We start from the raw sequence: 26,841 nt of genomic DNA, 5'->3' as shown, positions 1-26,841 counted from the left end.
AAAACATTCCAACCATCACAATCTCTATATCTTCCAAACCATTATAATTCGTCTATTATTCTTAACATAAAAGTACTCAATTAAAATATTCAAAATAATCATCAAATTTATAATTTATAGAGAAAAAATAGTGATTTTAATTTGTAAAAAATAAGTAGATATGACACATAACACTCTTTAATATCAAAATTAAAATATATTATGTTTTTTATTACAATAATACTCGTAAATAAGTATATAACATATAATAATGTAAAATGAGTTGTTCGGCAAAATAACACATTTATAAAATTATCATAGAGATACTTTGTATACTTGCAAGATAATATTACTATAATAGATAGCTACAACTTGCTCAAAATTACTTTTACGTTGTACTGTTTTTTACTAGGGTGTATTCGACTATGGTATAACGTACCTACATAGTCCGATTCATATAATGAAACGAAGCTTTTGAAGAGCAACACTAACCTGTAGTGTGTTACTCCATGAAAATGCAAAGCGACACTTTAATACGGCGCTTACCGTTAATACAAAATACTTCATTAATTATAAATATTTCGATTAAAATGCTAAAACGTACATCGGATGTATGCTTGTATACAATAAATGGTTAAATATTATATAGTATTATTATCTTACATTATTTTGAATAATAGATACGTACACGGACCAAAATGTTATACTCAAATAAGTGTTATACCTATCCCAAACGGTATTCTATATTCAAAAAGACTTAACTTTTAAATTTTAATAATTATCAATTCTCATAAACTGTTTTTGTCTTTATACACCAAGATTAAAAATTCTGTATTAGTTTTTTGTAAACCATAAGTATAACTATAGTTAATTTATTTAGTATTATATTTATTCAAGTTTTAATGAGAAAACATTATAAGACAAATTTGCAAATCTACAAATATCCATCCATCGTTTTGATCTATTTGAATGCAAGTTATATACTGACAGACGCACCGTATTTGTGTGCATATAAGAGTTGTAGGTACTTGAACGAGCTAATTTCCTACCTACTTTTGTAACTTAAATAGTTAAATATTAATTTGGTATGCATACGACCTTACTATATAAACATGTATACGTGTTAACCAAATATTGTATTAATTCCCGTGTTCTAAATAAGTACACAGAGGTGCTCTGAAGTTGAAATAAATATTTGTTTGAATAACTGATACCATCGTATAAACAATTAGTTAAAAAATGTATGAAATATAGCTTGAGAAATAGTAAAAAAAATATATTTTTCAAGTTTTTATAACTCATAATGTGAAAATTAATTAACGTACATAGGTGTTTATGTATTACAAAGTATAAAAATGTTATATAATTGTGTTATATACAAAATTAGTAGTTCATTAGACAGTAAATTATAACCAAATATATATATTTGTACAGTTTTCCGAATTACTCACACTATTAATCTAAATAATAATTTTTTTTTTTTGTATCGTGTAATGAGTTATCCCTTTTGTTATCAATTGTGTATGTAAGTTTAAAATATTAATGTTATATTAATTTGATATGTATCAATATCATAATATATCACTATAAAAAATATATTTATAAGAGATATAAATAATTTTTAATGAAGTAATTATTATATAGTTATTGTATACATAAACTCTATGATAATTTTCTTCTAAATTTGTTAAAACAATTAATATAATTTGAAATTTAAAATAGCTACAGTTTTGTTTCTTTTGTTTACTGGTAATTGGTAAAATAGTATAGTTTTACTTTCTATCATAGATATGACATATTTATCATGAATTTAAAATTAACTGTAAATAAAATATGAAATAGAATAAATTCGATGAAAATAAAATAACTGTACAATAATATTTTATACGTATTATAAATACATTACATCTAAACAAACGTTGTATGTATTGTTTTTGAACCACTCAGATTTTAAAAATGTCTCGTAACATTGTTCAAATTTGAAACATTTCATTAAAAAAAAATAAATATATATTAATAAATTACATTATGCTTTTTATAACGTAATTAGCTCAAAACTTAATATAAATTAGTTAAAAAAAAAAAAATAGTGAAAAAACATAAATTATTTTCAAAAATTTTCCAGAAAATTGTACTGGGAAATCGTATAGTATTATGCATAGCTTTAGTTTTTATTCATCCTTCAAAATTCAAATAATAGTTTTGCGTTTAAATAAAGCTTGGCTTATATCATATCAATACGCCTATATATCAACGGATAAATATGTGACACTTCTGTACCTATACACCGTGCCATAGATAATCTACCTAGTATAATAGAGAACAATGAAAAACAAAAATGACATACAGTTTAGTTCAAGCGTACCCAATCCACGATAGTATTCTAATCAGCCTGTGACCATTTTATAAAAATCAAAAATTTGTATACGTGTAGAAAAAACTAAAAATTATAGTTAAAAAAAAAAATTGTGTTTTAATAAGTTTTTTAATTTTAATATAAAAAAGTATGGATTTCAGAATATTATTGAAAATAAATTAGTATGAAATTTGGGCTTGATTTTCTTTAATCAATCTTTCAATATTAGGAGTGAGATGTATAACACAAATTCCTAAAAAGAAGTATAAGTGTTTATCAGTCAAACGAGATCTTTCAGCTTTCTGTACATTTTGCGTAATTCATGCGTAAAATGGTTTGTTCGCAAATATAAGTAGAACCAATTAATTTAAATATACGCATTGATAATTCTTTTATTTTTGAAAAATCATCAGGAAGGGTCTTATAAAAATGTATTAAATCTGTGTTTTAGCAACAAGCGTGGAAATATTCAAATTTTCAGTTCTTTAAAGCCTAAATACACACGATTAGAATCATAAATTCGATAAGTGAATAAAGATAATATTATATAAAATACAATATATAATAGATATAATATAGAGTTATAGAATATAGATTTAATATATCTATTGTAAATTTGATTGTAATAAAACAAAACAAAAAAAAAAAAACCGTAAAGTGTATACGGCTCACAGTATAAATATAAATTTCGAATATGGCCTGCGACTTGAAAAATATTGGGCACGCCTGGTTTAGTGTGTTTAATATGTCACTTCAATTGAATATTATTGACGCATATAATATAATATATATATATTTGCTTATAAATTATTTATTTTAAAGTTTAAAATAGATTGGTTACATCGTGAAAATTATGTAAAATTTAAATTAAAAGTTTTAAACTATAGAAAAGGGTTTATTATTTTTATCTAATTTCTTTTTCCCGAAAATAATTTTATATTGCTAATGTTTTTTTTATATTTATGACTCATATCTTTATATTCCCATTATAAATACAATTTAATTTTTTTTTATATACAATATGAACATGAAAATTTTGTAATTTATAAGATATTTTTGTAATTAAACAACAAATTAAATACAGAACTTGAAAATATAACAAAGATAGTAAAAAAATCGTAAAATTAATATTTAAAAAAAAATTATGAATGAAAATAATGCATTCAAATGTATACACATAAATAGCACAATAGCACTGTACAATTTCTCACAATTGTTTGGAGTATAGCACATCATTTGCTAGTCGGATATATAAAATAATAAATAATAATTACATGTATGTGGTTGTAGATGAATGCTGTAATGTCTGGACCCGGACGTTTAAGCGTGGTCACTTTGACGTGAACTATTTTGGCATTTGATTATTTTGGCGTAAGACTATTTTAACAAAAGAATATTTTAGCGTTTAAATTAAAAATATTTTAAATTTTAATGATAAATGTAATTAATATAAATAAAATTTAATTTTTAATTTTTAATTGACTTTAGTAGTTTTATGAATATAAATAAAAAAAAATAAAATTACTTATAAATAAATTATATTTTGAGTTATACCCCTTAAAAATAAATATGTTGCGGTTGTTCAATATTGTATGTTCTTCAACAATTTAAAATTTTTTTTTGTTGACATCAATGATTGTTTTTTTTCTTTTTTTAAAAACTATATCTAACAAACCTATGTTGATAAAATATATCACATTTTGACTAAACCTTTCTTAAGTTGGTAATAAATTACATAATTTTGGATGTTGTACACCAATTTATAGGTTTAGTCGTCTGTTGGCATCAAAATATTGGTGAATAATACTCAATTGCGGATGAATTTTACTTAGGTCATTGTCGATTACAACTAATTAGTTATTATGCTTTTTGACAATTTTATAACTGATCGTTATACTCGTGCAGACAACAAATATACAGGCATATTAGGCTATTTTCATAGTTAATATACATTTTATATCATCATGCATGATAAAATAAAATGTTTTACAATAATTTATATAATATATTATTATTATAAACAATATTGTTAAATATACACCAAAATAGTCTTACTCCTACACCAAAAAAAGTTTATGCCAAAATGGCAACGCTAAGATGTCCTAAATCCTGTAAGTTTAAGAATTTTCTACTAATTATATGCTGTAGAGTTATTCTAATAGTAATAGAGGATAGATGAGTAAACTGTTAATATAATCAATAACTTGACGTTGTATGATGTCCAAAGCATCCTTTATTTAATTACTTGCTATGAATATTTAATAAATTCACCATAGACTTAGTGAAAATATTGTTATTCAACAATCCTGTCTAAAGTGGCTTTAAACCGGAAATTGCTAACAATACACCAAATCTTCAATAGGATATTCCCTTGCCTCAGAATCTTAGAAACGTAGCGATAAAGGACAAACCTCAGTATAATTGAATTTCTTTTACCTAGTTATTACGTGTTAAAACATTGAAGGTTTCATAACAACGTTTAATTTAAATCATAATATGGAACACGTTAAACGACATTTAAAGGTATACAATTATTCTATTATAAAAAGTTAAATTTATATTACTTAAGTATTGGAATATACAACTGAAACTGTAAACGTTTACTTGAAAAATGAATGATTAAAAAAAAAGTAAAGTTTATAAACATTTCGTAAGCCATTACTTTATTAAGGTCACTCAAGTAACGACAGTAATATAAAAGTATATCAATATTTTGATACATTGTTACATAATATCTGAACTGTTATTATTATCGCATTTTAAAAACAATAATTATTATCATAAAAGTTATTTTTAATTTATTTTCTGGGTTATGAAAAAATAATAATGTTTTTGAAAATTTTGTCATACCATAATCATAGATCAATTTATTTTCTAATCAGTCAAGAACTCCAAGTCATTTTTTTTCTTTCATTTGTTTATATGATTTTAATTTTTTTTTTAATAAAATTAATCTCAATCCTCCTTTAAATAGTTTAGACACAGTTATAGTAAATGTTGAGAATATTTCAAATAGATAATTATTTTAAAGTAGTTATTCTTGTAAAGCTGTTATAGTGTCTATTGCATTTAATGATTAATTATATGTATACTAAGCTATAACTAAGTACCGAAAATGTATGTTCCAAGTATTTCCAAATGTGCGCACATATATTTATGCACATGAAATTGATAGATTACTTAAAATGTATTGGACATTACTAAAAATTACAAATAGTATGTGACACAAAGATCAAGATAAATGATTAAAATATTTCAATATTCTTGAAAAATATTAATTTATAGTAATAATTAATAATATGCTTGATTAAAAATAAAAAAAAATTATATTAAACATAAAAAAGTTAATGGCCTATGAAGCTATGCAATTTTAATTGTATTAATAAAAAAAAATAAAATATGCTACAGCATTGTTTCATTGATTGTTCAACATATCATTGTATATATATTTATAGTTTATATTTCTATAGTATGAAAAATTTTATTTAAAAGAATTATAAAAAGTTAATTTTTATTATAATCTATGTTATAGCAGCTAAGCCTAAGCTGAGTATAAAGTACTAAATATTATAAAACAATTAAATTATTATTAAAATATGAATATACATTTGTATATTATATAATAGAATATTATTTTAAACTATATTAGTAAGTATCTAAAGGCATTACTATGCTTATTATTACAATGAAAATATAATATAATTTTGATATAATATATTGTAATACTTATACAATAAATATATTATAATATGTCTCTGATTTTTAGACTATGACGTATAATGATCGAATTTAGTAAAATATATATAAACATGCATACAGGTAAAATGTCTGGGTCCTTAATATAATTATAATATTCATTACAAAAATTAAAAATGGATATAACATTTAGTATTTTTTTTTAGAGTAATTGTAAATTAAAATTGACAATAAAGCATAACTAAATCAGTCGAACAAAACATATAATTACAAACATACGTTCCTAGATATTTTTTATCATCTTTTACAGTTGTTAAATTGAATGTTCTAAGCTATTATAACAATAAACGCACAAGTGTGGAATATTCAACAGTATATTTGCATTTATAATATTCTTAGTGGTAAATGTTAACTAAACAATATACGTACTAATTTATCTATAAAATCGTATTTAGGTACATGCATTTTATTCTACTCGTATGTACGAATAATAACAGTTATAATAATACGTGAGTACTGAGTAGTATAATATAATAAACTATTCACTGTATAATATAACACGATTCATGATGAAATTAAATTGCAAATAAAAACAGCGTTAGCATGAGATGGTATAGTAATATATCCAATATCTACCATTAAAGCTACTTAAAAAAAAAAAAGTTTGATATTTTCACATTTTTCACATTAACATACTTATAAAAAATTAATTAAACCAATAAAGCAACATCATAATGTAGACTTTCAGACATCGGAAAATAATTACTAATCAGTAAACTAAGTCTAATAATTTTCGGTATACCGATGCTATAACCGTTATATTTTGGTAAATAGTATAGTGATATGGGCACTATTTTTAATCTACTTTTCTTTCATTACTTCTTAAATATTAAAAATTATAGTAACTGTTGAACTTAAATTTTTTTTATAAATTTGATTATATCTATAAATGTGAGTTTTAATTAAGTATATAATATATTCATGAATATGTGAACAATTAAAATTAAATTTCATTTTTTATAATTATACAATATTTGTTTGACAAGAAGTTAATGTGTTAAAAAAATCATGAAATAAAAGTATTTTTAACAAAATATTTTAACATAATATTATAACCTTAGTCAAATTAAAAACTAATTTTTGTTTAACAAATTTTACTATTTTTATACTTTTTAAGGCAAGGCTAATTTAATTTATAGTAAGTTGGTTTTTAGAAATAAATATTTAAACCTAAGTTGTTAATGTTGGATATAATATTAATTTAATTAATAATCTCAGTTTATACTTTATAATTTTAAATTTTAAAGAAAATTGTACTGGTAGAAAAGAGAAGGGTACATTTTGGCTGAAAAAGTAACAGTACATTTTTACCAAAAAGGGTAACGCCCAATGGCATATATCATTATTTCTAAAGGAATGTTAACTAGATAATATGATACAATAAACAAAATATGTTAAAACGACCAAATATGCCCTACATTAGCGTTCTGCTTTTACCAGACGTGTCAAGCTCAAGTACAAAATTTTTGAGCTTAATATATTAGAGTATTGCAAACTATAATTTATTATTATGTATTGTATTAACGTGAAACCATTTTTAGCCATATCCGTCTACTACGTATCATCTGTCAACGTTAATATTATCTTTCGTTATTTTTGAAATTGAATTATTTAAAATATAAATGTAATTTTTATTAAATTATATGTAAAATAAAAAAATCAAGACTCCACTTATAAGTTGAAAATCAGAAGAAATAATACATTTAAAATAATGTTGGCTATCGTTCATTAAAATTAAATATGTTTTTTATTAATGCAATTTATTGTAAGTGCAAAAAAAAATATTAAGTAAATAGTCATAAAGCGTTTTCTATCCGTCTTAATGCATTAGAAATACATATCTTTCAATAAAAATAATAAATGAATTAAATACTTATGTGATAAGTAAAGTAAATATATTGTATTTTTTTTAGCTATTATTATTAACCAACTCTCAATCGTTCAGTTTAAGTGAACACAAAAATGCATAAGTTACATAAGAAAAAGTACATTGTAGTACACATTAATAATATTATTTCTAAAATAACGATTATTTGGCCAATTTCATTATTTTTGTAATAACTTTGTAGCCAATTAATCATAATATATTGAAAGTTTTGTCAATTTCAATTGGCTTTTTGCAACATTTTATCAATGATTATGGATTATAATTTCGTATACAGTTTTACTTTTAGCTCTAATGTGTATATTCTGTTTATTCATCCATAAACAATGTTCACGTATTACATGACAGACAATACAAACGGTTCAAAGGCGGTTAAGGTCGATGTACATGGGCTATTATTTCCCCCCATTGTTTGACCACCATGCAATTAATAATATCGTAGCTACCTATATGGTAATTTCGATGTTGATTGGAAATGACAATTAACACAATTGGAACAATCAATGGACATCTTTTAAGTCAAGTGTGATGATTTAGTTTTGACTAGAGGAGGGTCTGATATAAAAAAAAAAACCCACAGAGGACGCGAAATATAATATGGCTATTGGCTATATAGACTCGTATTTCGTTCATTTGTGTAATATCAAAATATTAATTTATTATTTATTACTTGTTTTCAAATTTAACACAAACTTGAAATATAAACCATAATACAATATAATATCCACTTTTATAAACGTATATAGGTACATTATAATAGCACGACAAATGTTTGTAGTTGCATTTTATTATTATTTTTTACACTCAAGATGAGAGTTGTAAATCCTCGTCTAAAAATACACAGCGTGTGTGTATGTGTGTGTGTGTGTGTGTGGATGAATACTAATTGCCATAAAATTATATATTCAATTTGTGAATAATATCTAAAACTGGAAAGCATTTCAGTTTAAATATCATACTCCAGCCCGAGGAGATGAACCACACTGTGTGCATAAACAGACGGGATATGAATAGTACCAGCTAGAACTACGTGGTCGCAATACTCTATTAGTTGGATTTATGCGATCTGAATGGAAAATATATTATTAGAATTTGCACTATAGTCAATGTCTCTTGGGTTCCACCCAAAACCTTATCAGCTAGTCCTTGTTCTTGTCTAGTCATTTCATAGCAACAATCAACGATCACGATAAGAGGTCAATGAAGTGTACTTATATGTATTAGCAGATAATATTAGTATATCGCTGTATAAATATTTCTGGTACATTTTGTTCTCAAAAATCGTATTAAATACACTCATAAAATAAACAAATTTATGATAAATTAATTAGTAGATTTATAACATATAATTTGTAATATTTCAGGAAGGTGTAGGTACCTAATACCTTAATCCTATAGCAATTGTTTTTTATCTTTACAACTGTATTATTAATTACTTAATACATTTTGAATTTGTCATAAGTATTATTTTTGCCAAGAATTTAAACAACTAAGAGTATTCAATGTTTTTAAAATATTGTATTTTATATGAATTTGAAATCATGTTTTAGTAGAAGTGTTGCTCCATTTAACGATTATTTAATATTTTTATATATGCACAAAACTATTTGAAAATATATGAATATTATACTTAAGTTTTTTAGTGAAAAATTAAAAAAATATATACATTATGCATTATACAAGGAAAATGTCTTGTCGGTATAATGTGTAGGTTCAAAAGAATATTAAATTTGATTACATTATAATATTATAAAGCAACTCTTTTTCATTACAGTGTTGTAACTTCAAACGAATAGTCTAATCGTCAAACTCTAATGAACTGTGTCATTATTCATTTGAATTATAATAATTATCCCACGGTATCTAATAACTGAAATGCTAATTTAAATTAACATATTTATAAATTTGAAAATTACAGATGATTTTAATTAATTGCTAATTTATATACTACACTAGTTGTTTTGAGGTTTTTTTTTTGTTTTAAATGTCTTTTTTTATTTTTATCATCTTATAATAATGTATTTGCATTGAACTGTCAAATGCAAACATTTTGCTATGATCACAAATATGCGTTTGAATTTTTAATTATAGTTCATTAATTTAAAAATAATATAAGCCTAATAGAGATTGACATAAATTAACCACGTAATTATATACTAAATTCAATAGTTATTATATCAATCTAATTATTTATATTACGTATGATACATTGATGTGTTCACTAATAAGTAAATACGGTTCAAATGAATCCAAGATTATCATTTTTACTATTATTTATGTTTTTATATTTTTCTTTTTGTGTCTAGAGACACTTTTTAACTAGAAAAATATTTCAAACATCAATAATGAAAATATTTTCAACAAAAATACTTGAAACTATCATAATATTTTTTACTAGAAATTATATATTTATTTAATACTTTGAATATTTTTAAGCTATTTATAAATATTTATAATTTTTAACTTTTTTCGATTTATTATGTTAACATTTTTGTCTAAATTAAAATGCTTGAAAATGTATTAAAAGTTCCTAGGAAGTTTTTTTATAGCAATTTTAAAATATCAAACATACATAATTATTATACACACTTTGTCGTAGATATTTTAAACGAAAAATAACAATTTTGTTTTCTAAATATTTTAGTTATTTTGTAGTAGTTAAATTTTTTTACACTAGATGTATTATAATTTTGTATACACAACAACATTTTTAAAATATTTAAGCTATTTATATTACTAACCTATTCATGTCATTTTTATAGGTATCTTACAGTACTGACTTTTAACTGTTGATAACAATTATACATAAAATATATACAATGATTTTGGTAAAAATTATTTGCGATATGCTATTTTACTAATGAAAAAAAAATTCTTTGAAATAAAGACTAACTCATCGTTTCTGTTAAAAATATTACACTTCCAATACAATGAACTACATAGTGACAAAAAGTTCTCTCAAAATTCACTATACAACAAAGAAATTTAACCAATTTTTTTAATTTTTTATTAAACCTTATTCTAATTTCTAAATTAATAATTTATTTATTAGTGAATTTATAAGCTTATTAATCAATTTATATTTTATAACTATGTTAATTTTACTTTTTATACATATATTTATCCACTAAATTAAGTTTTTATATTGACGCAATTGTCAATTAATTATAATTGATAATGTTTTTTTTTTCAGCGGCTCTCGTGAGTAGTGGTGGTGCTATTTATCCGATTGGCTGGGATAATAGAGAAGTGAAAGAGTCCTGTGGGAACATATCTGGACCATATAAACTAGGTAAGAGTACGTTATCTCAAATTACATTGATGTAAAATATAGCCATTCTCAAATTTTACAATATTATAATATGCGCTCTACAATTTTAGCACTTGTACAATATTCACTTATCTATTTTGCGTGTATTAAGCCTGTTTTATTTAAAAGGAGATATTTAATTCCCAGACTTAATTAAATTTTCTCAGTATGAATTGGTAATAAAATATGTTTTCATAAAATATATTTACGAGACTAAGAAAATTATTTATTATTATTATTGGCAAGAAATCTTGTAGAGATGATATAGATGACATAAATAATAACGTCTATTTCAGAATAATCGTGATTGATTCTTTTTAACGATTTGAACTAGAATATAATTAAATAAATAGAGCAGCAGTTTTTTTTTTTTTTTATTAACTACACAGAAATAAATCTGTTAAAATATAATTAAAAAAAAAAAAAAATAATAATTTAAAATTATTGTATACATGTTTTAGTCACAAATATATAATATTATATTTAATGTATGTATTGTCACCAGGATTTGATAAATTTTAAACTAGAATTTTATAACTATAGCATTATGTATTTTAATTTGTTGTTTATTACCTCTAAAATTTCATACTTTAAAATTTTAAAACCGATTAAAGTTAAAATTTAACTAAGAATAACTACATTGATTTGTATTTAAATTTTAATTACAATTTTTAACATGAATGATATTATCTTAAACTGTACAATTTAATTCTTAACATCTTTAACAACGTTAAACTATAGTCTTTTTTTACCATTTATCTCTTAACTCCATCAGTTTTAAATACCTTTTACAATGACATTTAATTTCGAAGCCATTATAAAATCAATATAATTTAATTTAAAAACGATACAAAGAATAACAAACAAATTTAAAATGACTGTTAATTTTTGATCTTATACAGACTTTCACAACTGTAGACCCTATCAATGGTATTTTATCAATAGAATAATAAATGATGAAGTATAGTCTATAGATAAATACAAATAATTAAATTAACCTATAAAAAAATAAATAAATACAAATTATCACATTAAAAATTGGACCATTTGTACTCATATTTATAAAAAAATATTATGTTATAACAATTTAATATAATTTTCAATCGGTAAAATAATGTGAATTTTATTCACGTTTATATAGGCATATAGCTATAGTATAAATATAAATATTATATATTACATAGTCTAAGAAAATCGTTGTTTTGAAAATGGTGATAGTAGTGTGATCATAATGTCCATAATGTATACATTGTCAAATTAGTCTTCATTCTCATACAAAGTTTAATATTTAAAATATTTTCATATTTCTAGTAAATAGTTAACTATAAAATATTTATTGTAAATACGTTTTTTTAATCAAGATTCAAAGTAAAATCGTACCTGTATAATATTAGACTCAGCTTTTCTTTTTTTTTTTTTTTTTTATATAAAAGTTAGCACTTATTCTACTTTTGATATCTCATAGTAGTTATTACATATTATAATATTAATATCATAAATCTCAATCTTAAAATTACCAATGCATTTTGTCATCGAATATAGAAAGACTTGAGGTACATACCAACCATTACCGTCATTAATTGCATTTATTTTTAGTTAGGTTAACGAAACCAATTCTGTGGTAAGACATATAAACATAACTCATCATGATAAACTTCAATTTCTAAAGACGCCGTCACCTATTCAAACTATTTATAAGTTTTTTCACAGCTTGCAAGTTACATATTGCTTAGTATAGGAAAAAACCCACCATCATGGAACTGTACTGTGTAGTTGGGGTATAATTGAAAATTTAAAAAAAAAACAATACTGGAAAAAATAAAGTTCAACAAAATCAAAGAGTAATTCGATAATGTCCTACAAATTCAAAAAAAAAATGAATTATGTTTTATATCATAAAACATAATGTTTAAACATTATGTTTTATTATCATAAGTGTTTATTAAGATTGCATTTCTAATTTAAAAATATCAAAAATCCCTATGCATATACAAATATATGTATCTATTATTCGTTCATTACATCTGCAGTTGATTTCATATCTTCAAAAACTAAGGAATTTTAATTTGTTAATTTAAAATAACTACATGATTTTATTACCGTATGGAAACTAAACAAAAAGTTTACAAAACCTTTTCAATCTCAATGACCTATGTTGCTATTTTTCCTATAATACCTACTTAAAATATGCACTTTTATTTTTTAAATTATGAGAGAAATGGAATAATGTTTATGTTGATACTATGTTATATTGTTATGTATACTTTTATAATATTATATAAATCTATTTTTTACTTTTTTTTTCTTATTATTTTTTAACTTCTCTAGTTTTACCCAAAAAAAATAAACTACAATATTAAATATTTAAATGGGCTTATAATATTAAGTAGAGCTACATTTCAAGTAGAGTTACCTATTATCACATGGAGCATTGTTCTATATTTTACACCTATGACTTTCTTCGTATATACAATCAGATTATGTACATGCACAGTTTTTATATATTATTTTCAGCTTATAATAATTATATCATCGAGTTTAAAAATATGATTACTTATAGTCTAAATTTGCTTCAATATTAATTAATAAACTATTGGAATTTATTTAACATAAACAATAAAGTAATACTTTGATTTTTTTTGAAATATCATAGTTAATAGTTAACTAGTTCATACATACTACGATTCGTATATTTATTAGTCAAATATTCTATTTAGGTTACAAATGTAAATATAAATAAAATTAAATTTGAAATGTACATTTTATAACGTATCCCATAATACATAAGCGTTAAATTAATTCAATTTATATATTTGATATAGAAATAACCAATCTTAGTATCCTCGAATATCATTGATCAAATACATCAAATACGCATACCTCTAGGGTATTGCTTCTCATAGTATTACTATTTGAAACAAATCATGAAATGTATACAGAATAAATATAATTGAATATATAGTAAAATATTATAATATATAGTTAGGTTTATTATATGCACAAAATTTTAATAATATTATCAAATATGTATTATACTATAATGATTATCAATTCAATCAAAATACACTAATAATTATCCGTAATACGAGTTATTGTATTCAACTATAAAATAATATAATGTAGTTGTTGTGTAAAAGTTAAAATAAACTTACATGAGTTATACTTAAATAACTATTATTTTTTAAAATTGCATACATATTATGAAATATAATTATAATTATATATAGATTATAATTAAAAATTTTATTTTATTTTATTTTATATATATATATTGTACACATTAAAAAAAAATGAAATTCATTAATTTTAAGTAAAAAGTATCTTGGTATATTTTATGAAAATATTCAACTGATTTTTACACTTAGCCAGCAGGTCGATAATTACTAATTAAAATTAAAATGTTAATAAAATATTTTAAAAATATTTTGCGTTTTCAATAATGAATACTTCATTATAGTCACCTCCATAATTAATTTGTAAAATGTACTTGATGCAGTGTACATTGCTGTCAATAACGCTTATAGCATTTTCCCTTTAAGTTTATTAATAAACTAAACTAATAAATATTTTTTATAGCTGATATTAACTTATTCATAACATATTTATTATAAATATACTTGGTAATTTAATTAACTAATACATTATAATATACATAATTTACATTACATTAAAATGTAAATTCTGAAAGAAAAAAATGCATATTTTTTTAAATTTATATTAAAATTTATTTTTCGCTGTCACAATAGAAAATAGTAAAGTGATTTTATATTTTTGTACTAAAACTTATAGACATACGAATATTATAAAAATTTAAAGAGAACAGTTATCATTATACTGTGTAAATATGGTTTAATTTAAAATTTTCTTTAGCTACAATATTTTTTTCTCATGCCATACACTTAAATTTGTAAATATTTTCTGAAAATATAAACGACATCATTTTTAACATTTTAATAAATCCAAAAACATTTCACATCATGCAATCAAATTCGTGTTTCATATAAAAGTCTTAAAATATTTCTACCATCTCAAAAACCATTTATAACTATACACAGTTTATATAAAAGGATAAAAACTATTGAATAACCACTTTGATCTGCTCAAAAACTTAAAACAATATTGTATCAAAGGACTAGAAATTATACGCATGACCACCCTTAGAATTTACAAGAAAATAAATAAAACGAACATAATTGTGAGGCTTGGTACGAAAATAATTGACAAGCTTAACATAGATTTATACTTACATAAGCATCTTTAAAATACTTATTATTTTACCATGCATAATATATTAATTGATTTAAAATATAAATAAGCTTCAGATAAATTTTTTATCTTGCGATGGAAACAGAATAAATAGTTTCTTTAAAATACATAAAAAAATCATATCAACTGATAAGATGGACAATATTATATCTCCAAGAATCAAATTAAGAGTATAAGTAGCTATGAGCATGGAACAAAAAAAGCCCTAGGGTTTCCTGAAAGTATTACTGTTCTCCTTGGCTTTTCACCGTGATAGTTATTAACTTAATACATAGTAAAGTATATTCGCTGCTTTATTTTTAAGAAATTCCTGGTAACTTCTACATGAAACATAACATTTTAAATTTTTGAAATAATATTACATCTGAAACTGACTTTACCTTTTTTTTTTTTTTTTTTAACGTGAGACCCCAAATTCAAGTAAAAAGCGCCAAGCCCGGGGCCTAGCCCACTCCTTTCATTCCAGAAACGGGACTGATTACACGTAAATAGCCGGATAACCGTACACCCTTACAACAATATATTATAAACAGCGTGTTCAAATATAATATGATTAAAGTCCTATAATGGTATTATTCTACCACTGATACGGTAGGCACGCGACGATTTTCACTCGAACCGTTGCAGAAGAAGTGAGATAGAAATAGAGCGAAGTATTGTTTAAACTTAATTCAATATTACCTATTTATAATGTAATCGTCGCACGTCGTACTTGAAACATCCAATGTTCCTTGTAACGCGGATATAATCCTACTTGTAATTATTATTTTTCGTTTGTTTATTCAAAGGAACGTGTCATCTGTCGTGGTCCGTGTACATGTTGGGTTCTTCGGTGGCGCTACTCTTGTTGTGCTTTTACCTGAGCTTCTACTCGTCCCGCGACAGCCCGGGCAGTTCATTTCGTTCCATCTGATGAGTGCACGCTCAGGCCACAGCATCCTCATCCGCACATGACCCAGGATATGCCGCTGGCCATTATTTCTGTCGCACATGAAACGCACGTCGCAAATCTCCGTAACAACGACGACGACGATGACGACAACGAAACACAATTCAAACCAACCATTATCGCTCATTGTAAACTCTGAAACAATAATAATATTAAACTGTATTATATCGCATTTCGTATTTGTTAAAAATCAAAAACCAACAGATACTTATGATATGGTTATGATAGGTAAGTGTTATTGTTCGATAATAATTATTACTGAACATTGAAATGAATATTGATCATCACCTATTTTTATCCTATTTTTCTGCCTATTTCGCATCAACATAATATGGGGGTACAGTCAATTGGTCGTATGAATTTGGTCGTCTGAAATTAGTCGTTTGGTAAATTGATCATTTAGAAAATGAATCTATAAATATACAATTAGTATATATTAGTAATAAAAATAATATTTTACCGTAATTTTTCTTAAAATAATTTGTAGTAATATACGTGAAAATTTAAGTTATAAGAAATAATATGTATGAAAAGTATTATAAGTTATGAGCGATCTCTGATATATATTCATCAATTTATGTTCTTTTATTAAATGTTTCATATATTTTATTTATCTTCTCAGTGGTGTCATTATATAACTTCCGTTTTCTAGGAAATTCTGTTCCAGTACAATATTGGACCATTTTCAGACGGTTTAGCCTGACAGTTTAAATGTGTACATGCTGTTATTCAACTTATTATCACAAAATGTATAATAATGATTATTGTCAATTTTTACCTATATATTATAGCGTTTTTAAATCAATATTCATGTTTTGCAACGAAAATATACTTCGACCAGTTTATCTAACAACCAATTTACCAAACGACCAATTTCAGACGACCAATTGACGTTAACTCCATGATACGAGGAATATTATTGCATACATACAATTATATGTCATTATTATGATATTGTCCTATTCTGTGAAAAATTACTGTAAGTATTGTATTGTGTAGATATTACATGTCATTGAATTTAATAGTAACAATAGTATTCATTCAACTTAAATTAAAACAGTCTTAAACATAAACCGTGTTTTTATACTTAAGTATTCTTTCGGTCAGTTATTGTACAGAAAATAGAGATTGACAACCAAGAATGGCATTATGACTGCGATATAATAATAGGTGTATTATGTATATTATTGTTATGTAAATAACTGTTATTAAAAATTTAAATATTTCATTTGAATTTGTATTATTTGTATTTATTTTTTTTTTTTTTTTTTTTTTGTGTGTGTGTTTTTTATATTAAATGATATATTGCATTATTAGAATTAGACTACCTATATTTACCAAAATTAGAAAATGTTGATAATTTGAACCAATAGTTAAATTTAATATAAAACATTCTAAACGGTTACCCTGCAATATGAACATCTAATAGTGCAGAAGTTATTATTGAAATGTTATTATTATTATTATATAATTACTTGTACTGTTTAATCAATATTATATCTATATATATTTTTTTTTCTTGTATATATCATAGATTTAACTGCAATTTATTAAAATGTGTTACAGTAAGTTTACTCAAAATAATTTATTTAAAATAAACACACAATTTTCGATTTAATAATTCTGAGTTGTATAACTAACACAAGCTGTTTTTCATTGTTTAATATTGTGGTTATTAATTACTTATAAGTTATAACTCATATAACTCATAAAATATGTAATAGATTGTATTTATTATCATTATTATTATTTTTTAATCTAAATAATTAAACAATGACTTATAAATAAATTGTGAGAGCATTTTAATAGCCTTAGAAATTTATATATATATATATTTTTTTTTTTAAATTAAAATTTATTGTACAGAATAAATTAATATTTAAGCTATTATTGGATCCTTTCTTATATGCGAAGTTTTACGATGAACCGGATAAGCACAAAATTAATATTGATCATAATTATTTACACTATTATTATTCGTTAAAACGTATTATATATTTATTATAATATAATACAATGATCTTCAGTCTCATAAAATAAAATTTACGAGTCACATACTATTTATTAAATATACACAAACATAACCATTGTTATAATAATTACTTACAATAATATAATAAGTAATATTTAAATTACTGATATAAGTATCAGGTACACATTGTAAATACTACATACCTAAGTACCTACTCAACAATTAGAGTTTATGAAAGATGTTTACATTTTGTTTTGTTTATTATTTTTCAAGGTAGTAGTATTATAAATAATATTTTTATTTTATTTTTTTTTTTTTTTTTGAAGAAACAAAATCAAAGAATTTGTATTTTAATTTAACATATTATTATATATAAAATCAAGTTAAAAATATATATTCAGTATTAATATTTGTGTTATTATTATTATTATTAATCGTATTCAAATATATGAAATGAAGTACAATGTGTTAAATATATTTAAATTATTTAATTAACAAAAATTAACTAATTATGCAAAGCTAACGAATAATATATTTTTATTGTTCAGATGTTAAAAATACATATAATTAAACTCAAAGTGCTTTATGGGGTTTCTATGAACTAGTAGGTTAATTTAAAAAGTGTATTAACTAATACTTCTGAAGTACCTAGTTATTCGAAGTTATCAAAATTCGTGAATTTATTTTTAAATTGTTAATCGACATACGTCAAAAAATTGTGAATAATAGTTAAGACTATGTACATAAAACATATATTTGCAAATATACAATTTATTCAAGACTACAAATACAGTAGATATCTTATAGGTTGGTTATCTTACTGAGATGGTAGTGTTTCATTTCACTTATGATGTTAGAAATATATGCTATACGTGGGAATGTATCACAGGTATTTTCTGTTCACTTATGTCGATCGTCAGAACTAAATAGGTGATTGATGGTCTGATGGAGGGTTAATGAAATCCTTTAAGTTAGAAACATTGAATAGAACATAAAACTCTATAGGTCACTACATATAACTATATAAGGTATCCACAAATCGTGTCACTAATTCAATAATTAATAATTATAATACAAGTACACGAATTTTTTAAAATTGTTAAATACTAAAATAATCAGTTCAATTAAAATAAATATAATCATGTTTTTTGAAGTAGTTTGCATTTCCTGTTAATAATTTATTGCTCAACATGACTCTTTATCTTGTAAAACTACCATGTTTATGACCCTGCTTTCATTCTTTACATCTGTATTTACTCATAAATCTAGTCTATTACCATTTAATATTTTACACACTTATCTTTTATCGATATTTAAATTGTTTTTAGCTTTTGATTTTAAGTGGAGCAATTAATGAATTAGCTCAACAACGTTGAGTGTTTTTAAACTTTAAATGTTTGTGCCTGAAAGCATATTTTATAATAAAAATTTTCAACTCTGCGGGAGGATTATGATGGTAACAAATTGGATCTAATTTCTATACTTTGGATATCAAAAAGGAATCATAAGTAGGTCAAAAGTATGAAAATTTATTGCATACGTATGTATGTACTTTCCTTATATTTACAGTAATACTTCATTTGCTATTACATTAAATATTAAATAACATATTATTATTATTTAAATAGTTCGTCTTGGAATAATACATATAAAACAAAGTATATTTGTTTACATTGAACTAGTGAATTCTTTTATATCTTTGTTTCATAGAGAATTTGTTTATCCGGCCAAAAATCCGCCGTCGACAACGAGGGCTGTTCCATTTACCATAGTGGAGTAGTCACTGAGCATGAAAATCACAGCGTTGGCAATATCGTCAGTTTCTAAAAGTAAAATAGAAAAACAAGATTGAATATCATGAGTAATATTATGCAAATGTTCGTCGTTTAAGGGTGCGCATCGAAATTCGTTTTTGTTTCAACACACTCGTTAAATTGCGTTACACACATACCTGCAAATCTGCCCAGTGGGATTCGTTTCATTATCGGACCCGATTTTTCTGGATCTGACCATGCGATTTTACCCATGCGGGTCAACACCACAGTTGGATTAACGTTATTGGTACGGATACCGTATTTACCCAATTCGATTGCCATTGTTCTAGTTATTTGATTCACGGCTCCTTTAGATGCACAATAAGTCGTATGATCAGGTATAGCTCTCTATAAAAAGTTAAAAACAAATAAAATGTAAATTACGCCGTATAATTTATTGTAATTATTATATTATTGCGACACGACCAACTAACATCACCTAACCTGGCTGTTGTGAAGAGTGTTTAATTTGTAATTTTTTTTGTTTTTTTTTTTTTTTTTTAACGTACAAACGTACATAACGCAAACAGCTGATTTATATACAAAACACAAAACTCTTAATACTACTAATTTTTTTTTCTGTCACAAATATTATAACTTACCGTTGAAATTGTCGAAGATATATTTACAATAGATCCTTTGATACCGGCATCAATCATGTTTTTTGCCACTGCCTGACTTATTCTCACTAAGGCTCTTGCGTTTATATTTAAAGTCCTGAACAAAAAATACTTTGTTTATTTGAACTACACAATTATTTACGTTACTTATTTATTCTATTAAAAATTATTTGACAAAATTTTTTTTTTTTTAGAAAAATCTAACTTACATTTTAAACTAATCGAGTGTATTGTAGTTCATAATAATTTTATTATAGTATAATACAATACTATATTAGCTTGTACAATGTTAATTTTAAGTTCTAAGAATTTGATAAAAAAATTTTCTTTGCAAATTCAGAATTCAAATTTTACTCTTAAAATTCTAAATACTTTTATCAGACCAGTAATTAATTTTCAATAAACTGTTCAATTCAATATCATTTTTATTTCCATGCGTGATCATAATTATGATTATGATTAATTGCTAGTTCAAAGTACTCTACTTTCATTAATTTGTTTAATATATTGAATTATTAAAAATTATATATTATTAGTTAAAAGATTAATTGGTTTTGAAACGTAATAAAATCATTTTATTTATTTATTTTTATGATTTAAGACATTTGGATTTTTAAAGGTGAAACCATTCTAACAAGTTAAGTTTTTGTCAAAAAAATCTTATTTTTTAAAAGTATTTTAAATTATACCCATATTTTTCTAAAAATTTTGATCAAAAATTGTACAATTTTATTTCTAATCTAAATATTTAGAAAACTTTCTCATCGACTAATCTTATCTATATTATTCAAGTGAATATAATATTGACATAAATTAAAATTTTACTAACTTATCCCAACCGTGTTCGGTGACATCGAAAAATGGCTCTATAACAGCTACGCCGGCGTTGTTGACCAAACCATGTACTGGACCAATGTCGTACATTTTTTTATACGTATCATCCCAATTTGAAACATCGCAAAATATTTGTTTAGTATTTGGTAACGGTTTAGTAGCGCCATCTTCCTTCTCTACTACCGCGTAAACAAATGAACCCAAATCTATCAATCTCTCTGTAATTTTTTCACCCATACCTAAAAAATAATAATTTTTTCTCATTATCATTCATCGATTAAGTAAATTTATCAATTTTAACATCGACTTTAAAAAAACCAATTGAATTACTTAATCTAAAACTTATGATTTCATAATAATTATAGTATTAAATTTTAGTGTAGTATCATAGTATCGATATTATAACTTTAAATATTAATAATGAATGATAAGTATATAATAAATGTGAGTATACAAAAATAAACTCAATGATTGTTATTTTTTTATAAATACAACGTAAACTTTAGTCAAATATTGTAAATTTATTTTTATAAACATACATTGTGTATTATAATTTATATGAAGAACTCTAAATTTAAAAAAAAAACCAATAATATATTGTATAATTATAAATGTTTAGTTATTGATAATAAATCACTGATTATACTTTTTATGAAAACGAAAATATATGCTGAGTCACATAAACTATCACTAAAGTTTAATTGTTCAATGTTGAGTTAATGGTCACTCAACCTTAATTTAGTGGCCTATTCCATTACATTTTATTAAACATTAAATTATTACATTTGTATGTAATTCATCAAAACTCATCATTATTATTTTAAAATTGTATGTGTAGTACAAAATAAAAAAAATTTCAAGCAATCTAATTTTTATAGATTAATAAATTTTAATTTTATGATTACTTTAGATTTGAATAAGTTAACATAGTTATATTTTATAAATCTATATAAAAAATGTTTAAACATTAAAAAATATAAATTAGATATTATGGAACTACACTCAATACAGGTAAATTAAATGAAAAATTCAAGATTAAAAAATATTTTAATTTATTGTTAATTACTTCGATAAGACATATCCTGTTTTTGAGAGATAAAGAATTTCAAAATGCCGAAGTTTTTTTCCCAGATAAAAAACAGACTAATAATGTAACTATATAATTTACATATGAGTTATATCAAGAGCAATGAACTGTTCAATAATTAACGTTTATCTAAGTTTTCATAATGTACAAGTTATGGCAATGATACTGAAATTTGAAGTAGGTACTTATAGTACATCATACAATTTTTGTTGAACTACACTACGCAATTTTGAACCACAATATATTCTCTTTTTTATAATAGCCTAATTTTAAAATTTATCAGAAACAGAATCAAAATAGCCACCTAATTATCTTTATATTCTGATACATAAATCGACTGATTGAGTCTATTTCATATTATTATATAAGCACTTTCAGTGAATATATATTATAATAAGAGTACCAGGAGATATTATTTAGCAGTTGGTACTATTTAAAATATAAATATTTAATTAAATTGATCCATAATCAATATTTATGCATTATTAAAATGTTTAAATTAGTATTTCAGAACGTAAGATTATAAATATTGTTAGTCACAGCATAAAAAATAAAAGTAAAATTTCAATAAATTATTGAGATGAAATGTAGAAAATTATAAAAATGTATTGTAATATTTTTTGAAGTAATAAAACCAAACAATTTAAATCACAAAAGCCTGAAAGGAATCTTATTTTTACACTTAACAATATGTAATACGATATTTTATAATTTTATCATAATTATATATTAAGTAATTTTGTTAATATAGATTTCTATTATCATTAACATTGAAGTTTATAGATTTGAAATAATTGAAATTCATATTAATATATAATTCATTAAATTTAAAAGATTATTTCATAAGCTTTATTTTTTAATGATTTAAACGAATATGCTGTAGACATTTTTCCGGACAAACTCAAAGGACGGGTATAACAACTGTTACCTACTCCTAATAGACAAGACAAGGCAAAATTTATAAGGATGCTGAGTATTTCAGAGGATAACTTACTTTGTAAATTAAATATATATATATAATAACCAATATAAATAAGTTTTAACGATAGAAACGTTAAAAATCTAATTTTTTGGTATCATAATTTTTTCAATTTTCATTAGTCACTTCAATATAAATTTTGGTTTGCTTACTAATTCAATGTATTTGGTTGCGTACCTGTATCATCAATAAAACTAAATTTCAAATTATCTCGCATCACACTCATCAATTATCTATAAGTATATGGTATTTATATAAAGTTAAAATTAACGGTAAATAAACTTAACATTTGGAAAATTACTTTGAGAAAATATGGTATCTTATAGCTTAGTGATTTGAATGGTTACATATGTTTTGGTAAATTTAAGTACCTCTTAACTAATAAAATATAAATAAATCTCTTTTAAACATCCCCAATGAACATTGTATCCGAGAGTAACTTAAAATAAATAAAACAAATTATGACATAATTATTTACGCGTCCATGCCTGTTAATCGCTCATACATTTTTGTTGATGTAATATTTTGTACTTTACAATACTCAAGCATTATACAATACATAATAACTATATTAAAAATATATATATCCGATAAAACATAATATATAAAATTTACTGTGACATGATTGTATGACTAACCAGCACAAGATCCAGTGACGATAAACTTTTTGCCTTTGAAGTAATCTTCCATTTTTTGTGGTGCTTGACCAGCCATACTCCTAGATAGAATATCGACAGTCATTTGTCCAGTTATTTTATGAGATAGTTTGCATATGGAACGTAACATTGTGAGTATAATTTTTTTATTTGAGTGACTTCAATAAAATAAGTCTCAGTCTTATCAACAATTATCTGTAATAACATAAACACATAATAAATTTTTAAATGCTTTAATTTAATTCAAGTTGTAATCATGTCTATTTTATTATTTATATAATATTAAGATAAATACCTATATGTATATTATAATAGTTAAATATTGTTAACGTAATAAGAAACATTATTTAATTAAAGTATATATATCATTGATATGTATATATATATTCTTTTAAAGTAAATTATTGTAACAAATGTGTATAAGTATGTCGTATTGTAAAACCAAACAATAAAAATGTTCAATGCAGTTTTATTAACAACTAATGATGATTCTCCATAATGAATTGATTACATCTTATCGTGATTAAATATATCTATTTTTTTATCTTTAAATTGTTTAAATTATTTTACATACTCAACATAATTGTTTATATCTAACTTTAATTACACATATTGCGTAAATAAAATTATTTTGTGCATAATTATATTAATAATTTACTTAATTGAAATAATTTTTTCATAGGATATAATAATTATTGATAACTACTAATATGTTACATCGAAATTACATTATATTTTAACATCGCTTAACTGATTACCTATAATATTCTTGTATATTCTAGAATATTCTAGACTACTATGAAACAGTATTGTTAGTTGCAAAAATTCTAACAGCATTGATAAAATAAAATTATAAATGTCATAATATTGATATTACACTTTATATTATTAATATAATAAACTACTAGAGTGTGAATATTTTAATGAGCTTCCATAATGAATTTAAGAGTTCTTAAAAAATTATTTTAAAGAATGATAAGCTAAAAAGTGTAAGTATTTAAATTTTTAATTAATAGTTTGCTTCAAACAGTAAATCTTAGTTAGTGCCGTAAGATAATTATACTAAAGGTGAATAAGACAATTAAAAGTTCAATTTGTTAAGTTAATTTAAATGTAATTTAATTGATTATGAATATTTGACTTTTCGTAACTCATTCAGTAATATAATACTATACACACTATAGGTTCATTTAAAAAGTTGATAACCTACCCAAAAAAAAAAAAACTTTAATTGATAATTAATATAATATGAATATATGTAATGTTTCTTTATAAAATAGAGTATAATAATTAATAAAATGTAAAAATTGACAAAAAAAAAAAAACGATCATTATGTACTTTTTATTTTTATTACTTAAACGTTTAATTTTTTTTATGAGGTTTTATATTTTAATCATATAAAAATTATATATTCTATACAATGCGTCAATTTTTTTTTTGTAGGGGTGGACAGTTACAGCTAGGTTTGAAAGGTAATGACAACGAATATATTATTTTAATGTTTATATTGAAACACCTTTATAAACAATATTAAATTAAATGTATTATTGTATTTTAACTAACAATTAGATAAAATAAAAACAATTGTGTTGTAAAAAATACGTAAAATAATTTGGACTACAATATAAAATAACATAACAACTATATTTTCTTTAAAACTTAAATGGAACACATTGTATAAAATATATATTAAAATTAATAATACTTTAATTATATTTTACTAATAAATGCTATGTCTTTATTTTATTAAAATATCTACAAGCAGGGCATTAAAAAAAGAAATTGAAAATACAAAAAACTTACCACCGACAACGCCGATTGAAAACAATTAACTGTGTAACGCTACTTGTGGCGTGTAGAAAGTAACGAACGTATTTCAACTAACGCATGCGTGCTGATATAGTAAGCATTATTTTTTTTTTTCGTAAATTGTAGCATAGCCAAGCACTTTATGACGTCACAAATATGTGGGGGGAAATTTATGTAGGTTTGTAAAGTGAAAGAGGAGTGTATCTCAAAATGTATACGGTATTATAAGTATACTATGTTGTAAATACAAGTTTAAAAACGATTTAATAAACTGTGTAGATTTAGTCACTCGAAATGAATGTTACAATCAATTTTAACAAACCAAAATTAAATATTTCTATCTTACATTAGAAACAATAGAAACTCGTTGAATTATTACTTCTATTATTGAGTTTAATACAAAATTATACTTGAAAATTCCAAATCACATGTAAATCAAAATTATAAAATATTTAACATACAATATAATATACTTAATAAATGTTTTACAAAATTAAATACAATATGCAAAAATGAAAAAAAAATTATTTAAAAATTAAATTTAAAGGATAATTAATATAATGTATTT

At 23.1% G+C, this 26,841-nt stretch overlaps 2 protein-coding genes across 2 annotated transcripts in view; one reads left to right on the top strand and one right to left on the bottom strand.

Annotated features, from left to right (window-relative positions):
- The window catches only part of LOC112599147 (LHFPL tetraspan subfamily member 1 protein-like), a 217,147-nt gene extending 200,170 nt beyond the window's left edge, over positions 1-16,977 (top strand). The window contains exons 5-6 of the mRNA XM_025345924.1: positions 11,170-11,268; positions 16,341-16,977. Coding sequence (XP_025201709.1) covers positions 11,170-11,268; positions 16,341-16,465 — 224 coding nt within the window. The 3' untranslated portion in view covers positions 16,466-16,977. The remainder of the gene's footprint in view (positions 1-11,169; positions 11,269-16,340) is intronic.
- A 3,033-nt stretch (positions 16,978-20,010) lies between these two features.
- LOC112598833 (L-xylulose reductase-like) lies at positions 20,011-26,375 on the bottom strand. Its single transcript, XM_025345466.1, has 6 exons — positions 26,268-26,375; positions 24,446-24,658; positions 21,737-21,980; positions 20,890-21,004; positions 20,425-20,635; positions 20,011-20,296 (listed from the first exon to the last, which is right to left on the bottom strand). The coding sequence occupies exons 2-6, from the start codon at positions 24,591-24,593 to the stop codon at positions 20,193-20,195; spliced, it is 822 nt and encodes a 273-aa protein (XP_025201251.1). The 5' UTR covers positions 24,594-24,658; positions 26,268-26,375; the 3' UTR covers positions 20,011-20,192.
- Positions 26,376-26,841: the final 466 nt, after the last annotated feature.

The sequence above is a fragment of the Melanaphis sacchari genome, unplaced genomic scaffold, assembly GCF_002803265.2.
Source record: "Melanaphis sacchari strain LSU unplaced genomic scaffold, SCAv2.0 Contig4_pilon_pilon, whole genome shotgun sequence".
In the NCBI taxonomy this organism is placed as follows: Eukaryota; Metazoa; Arthropoda; class Insecta; order Hemiptera; family Aphididae; genus Melanaphis; species Melanaphis sacchari.
This window is presented reverse-complemented; position numbering and strand designations above follow the sequence as displayed.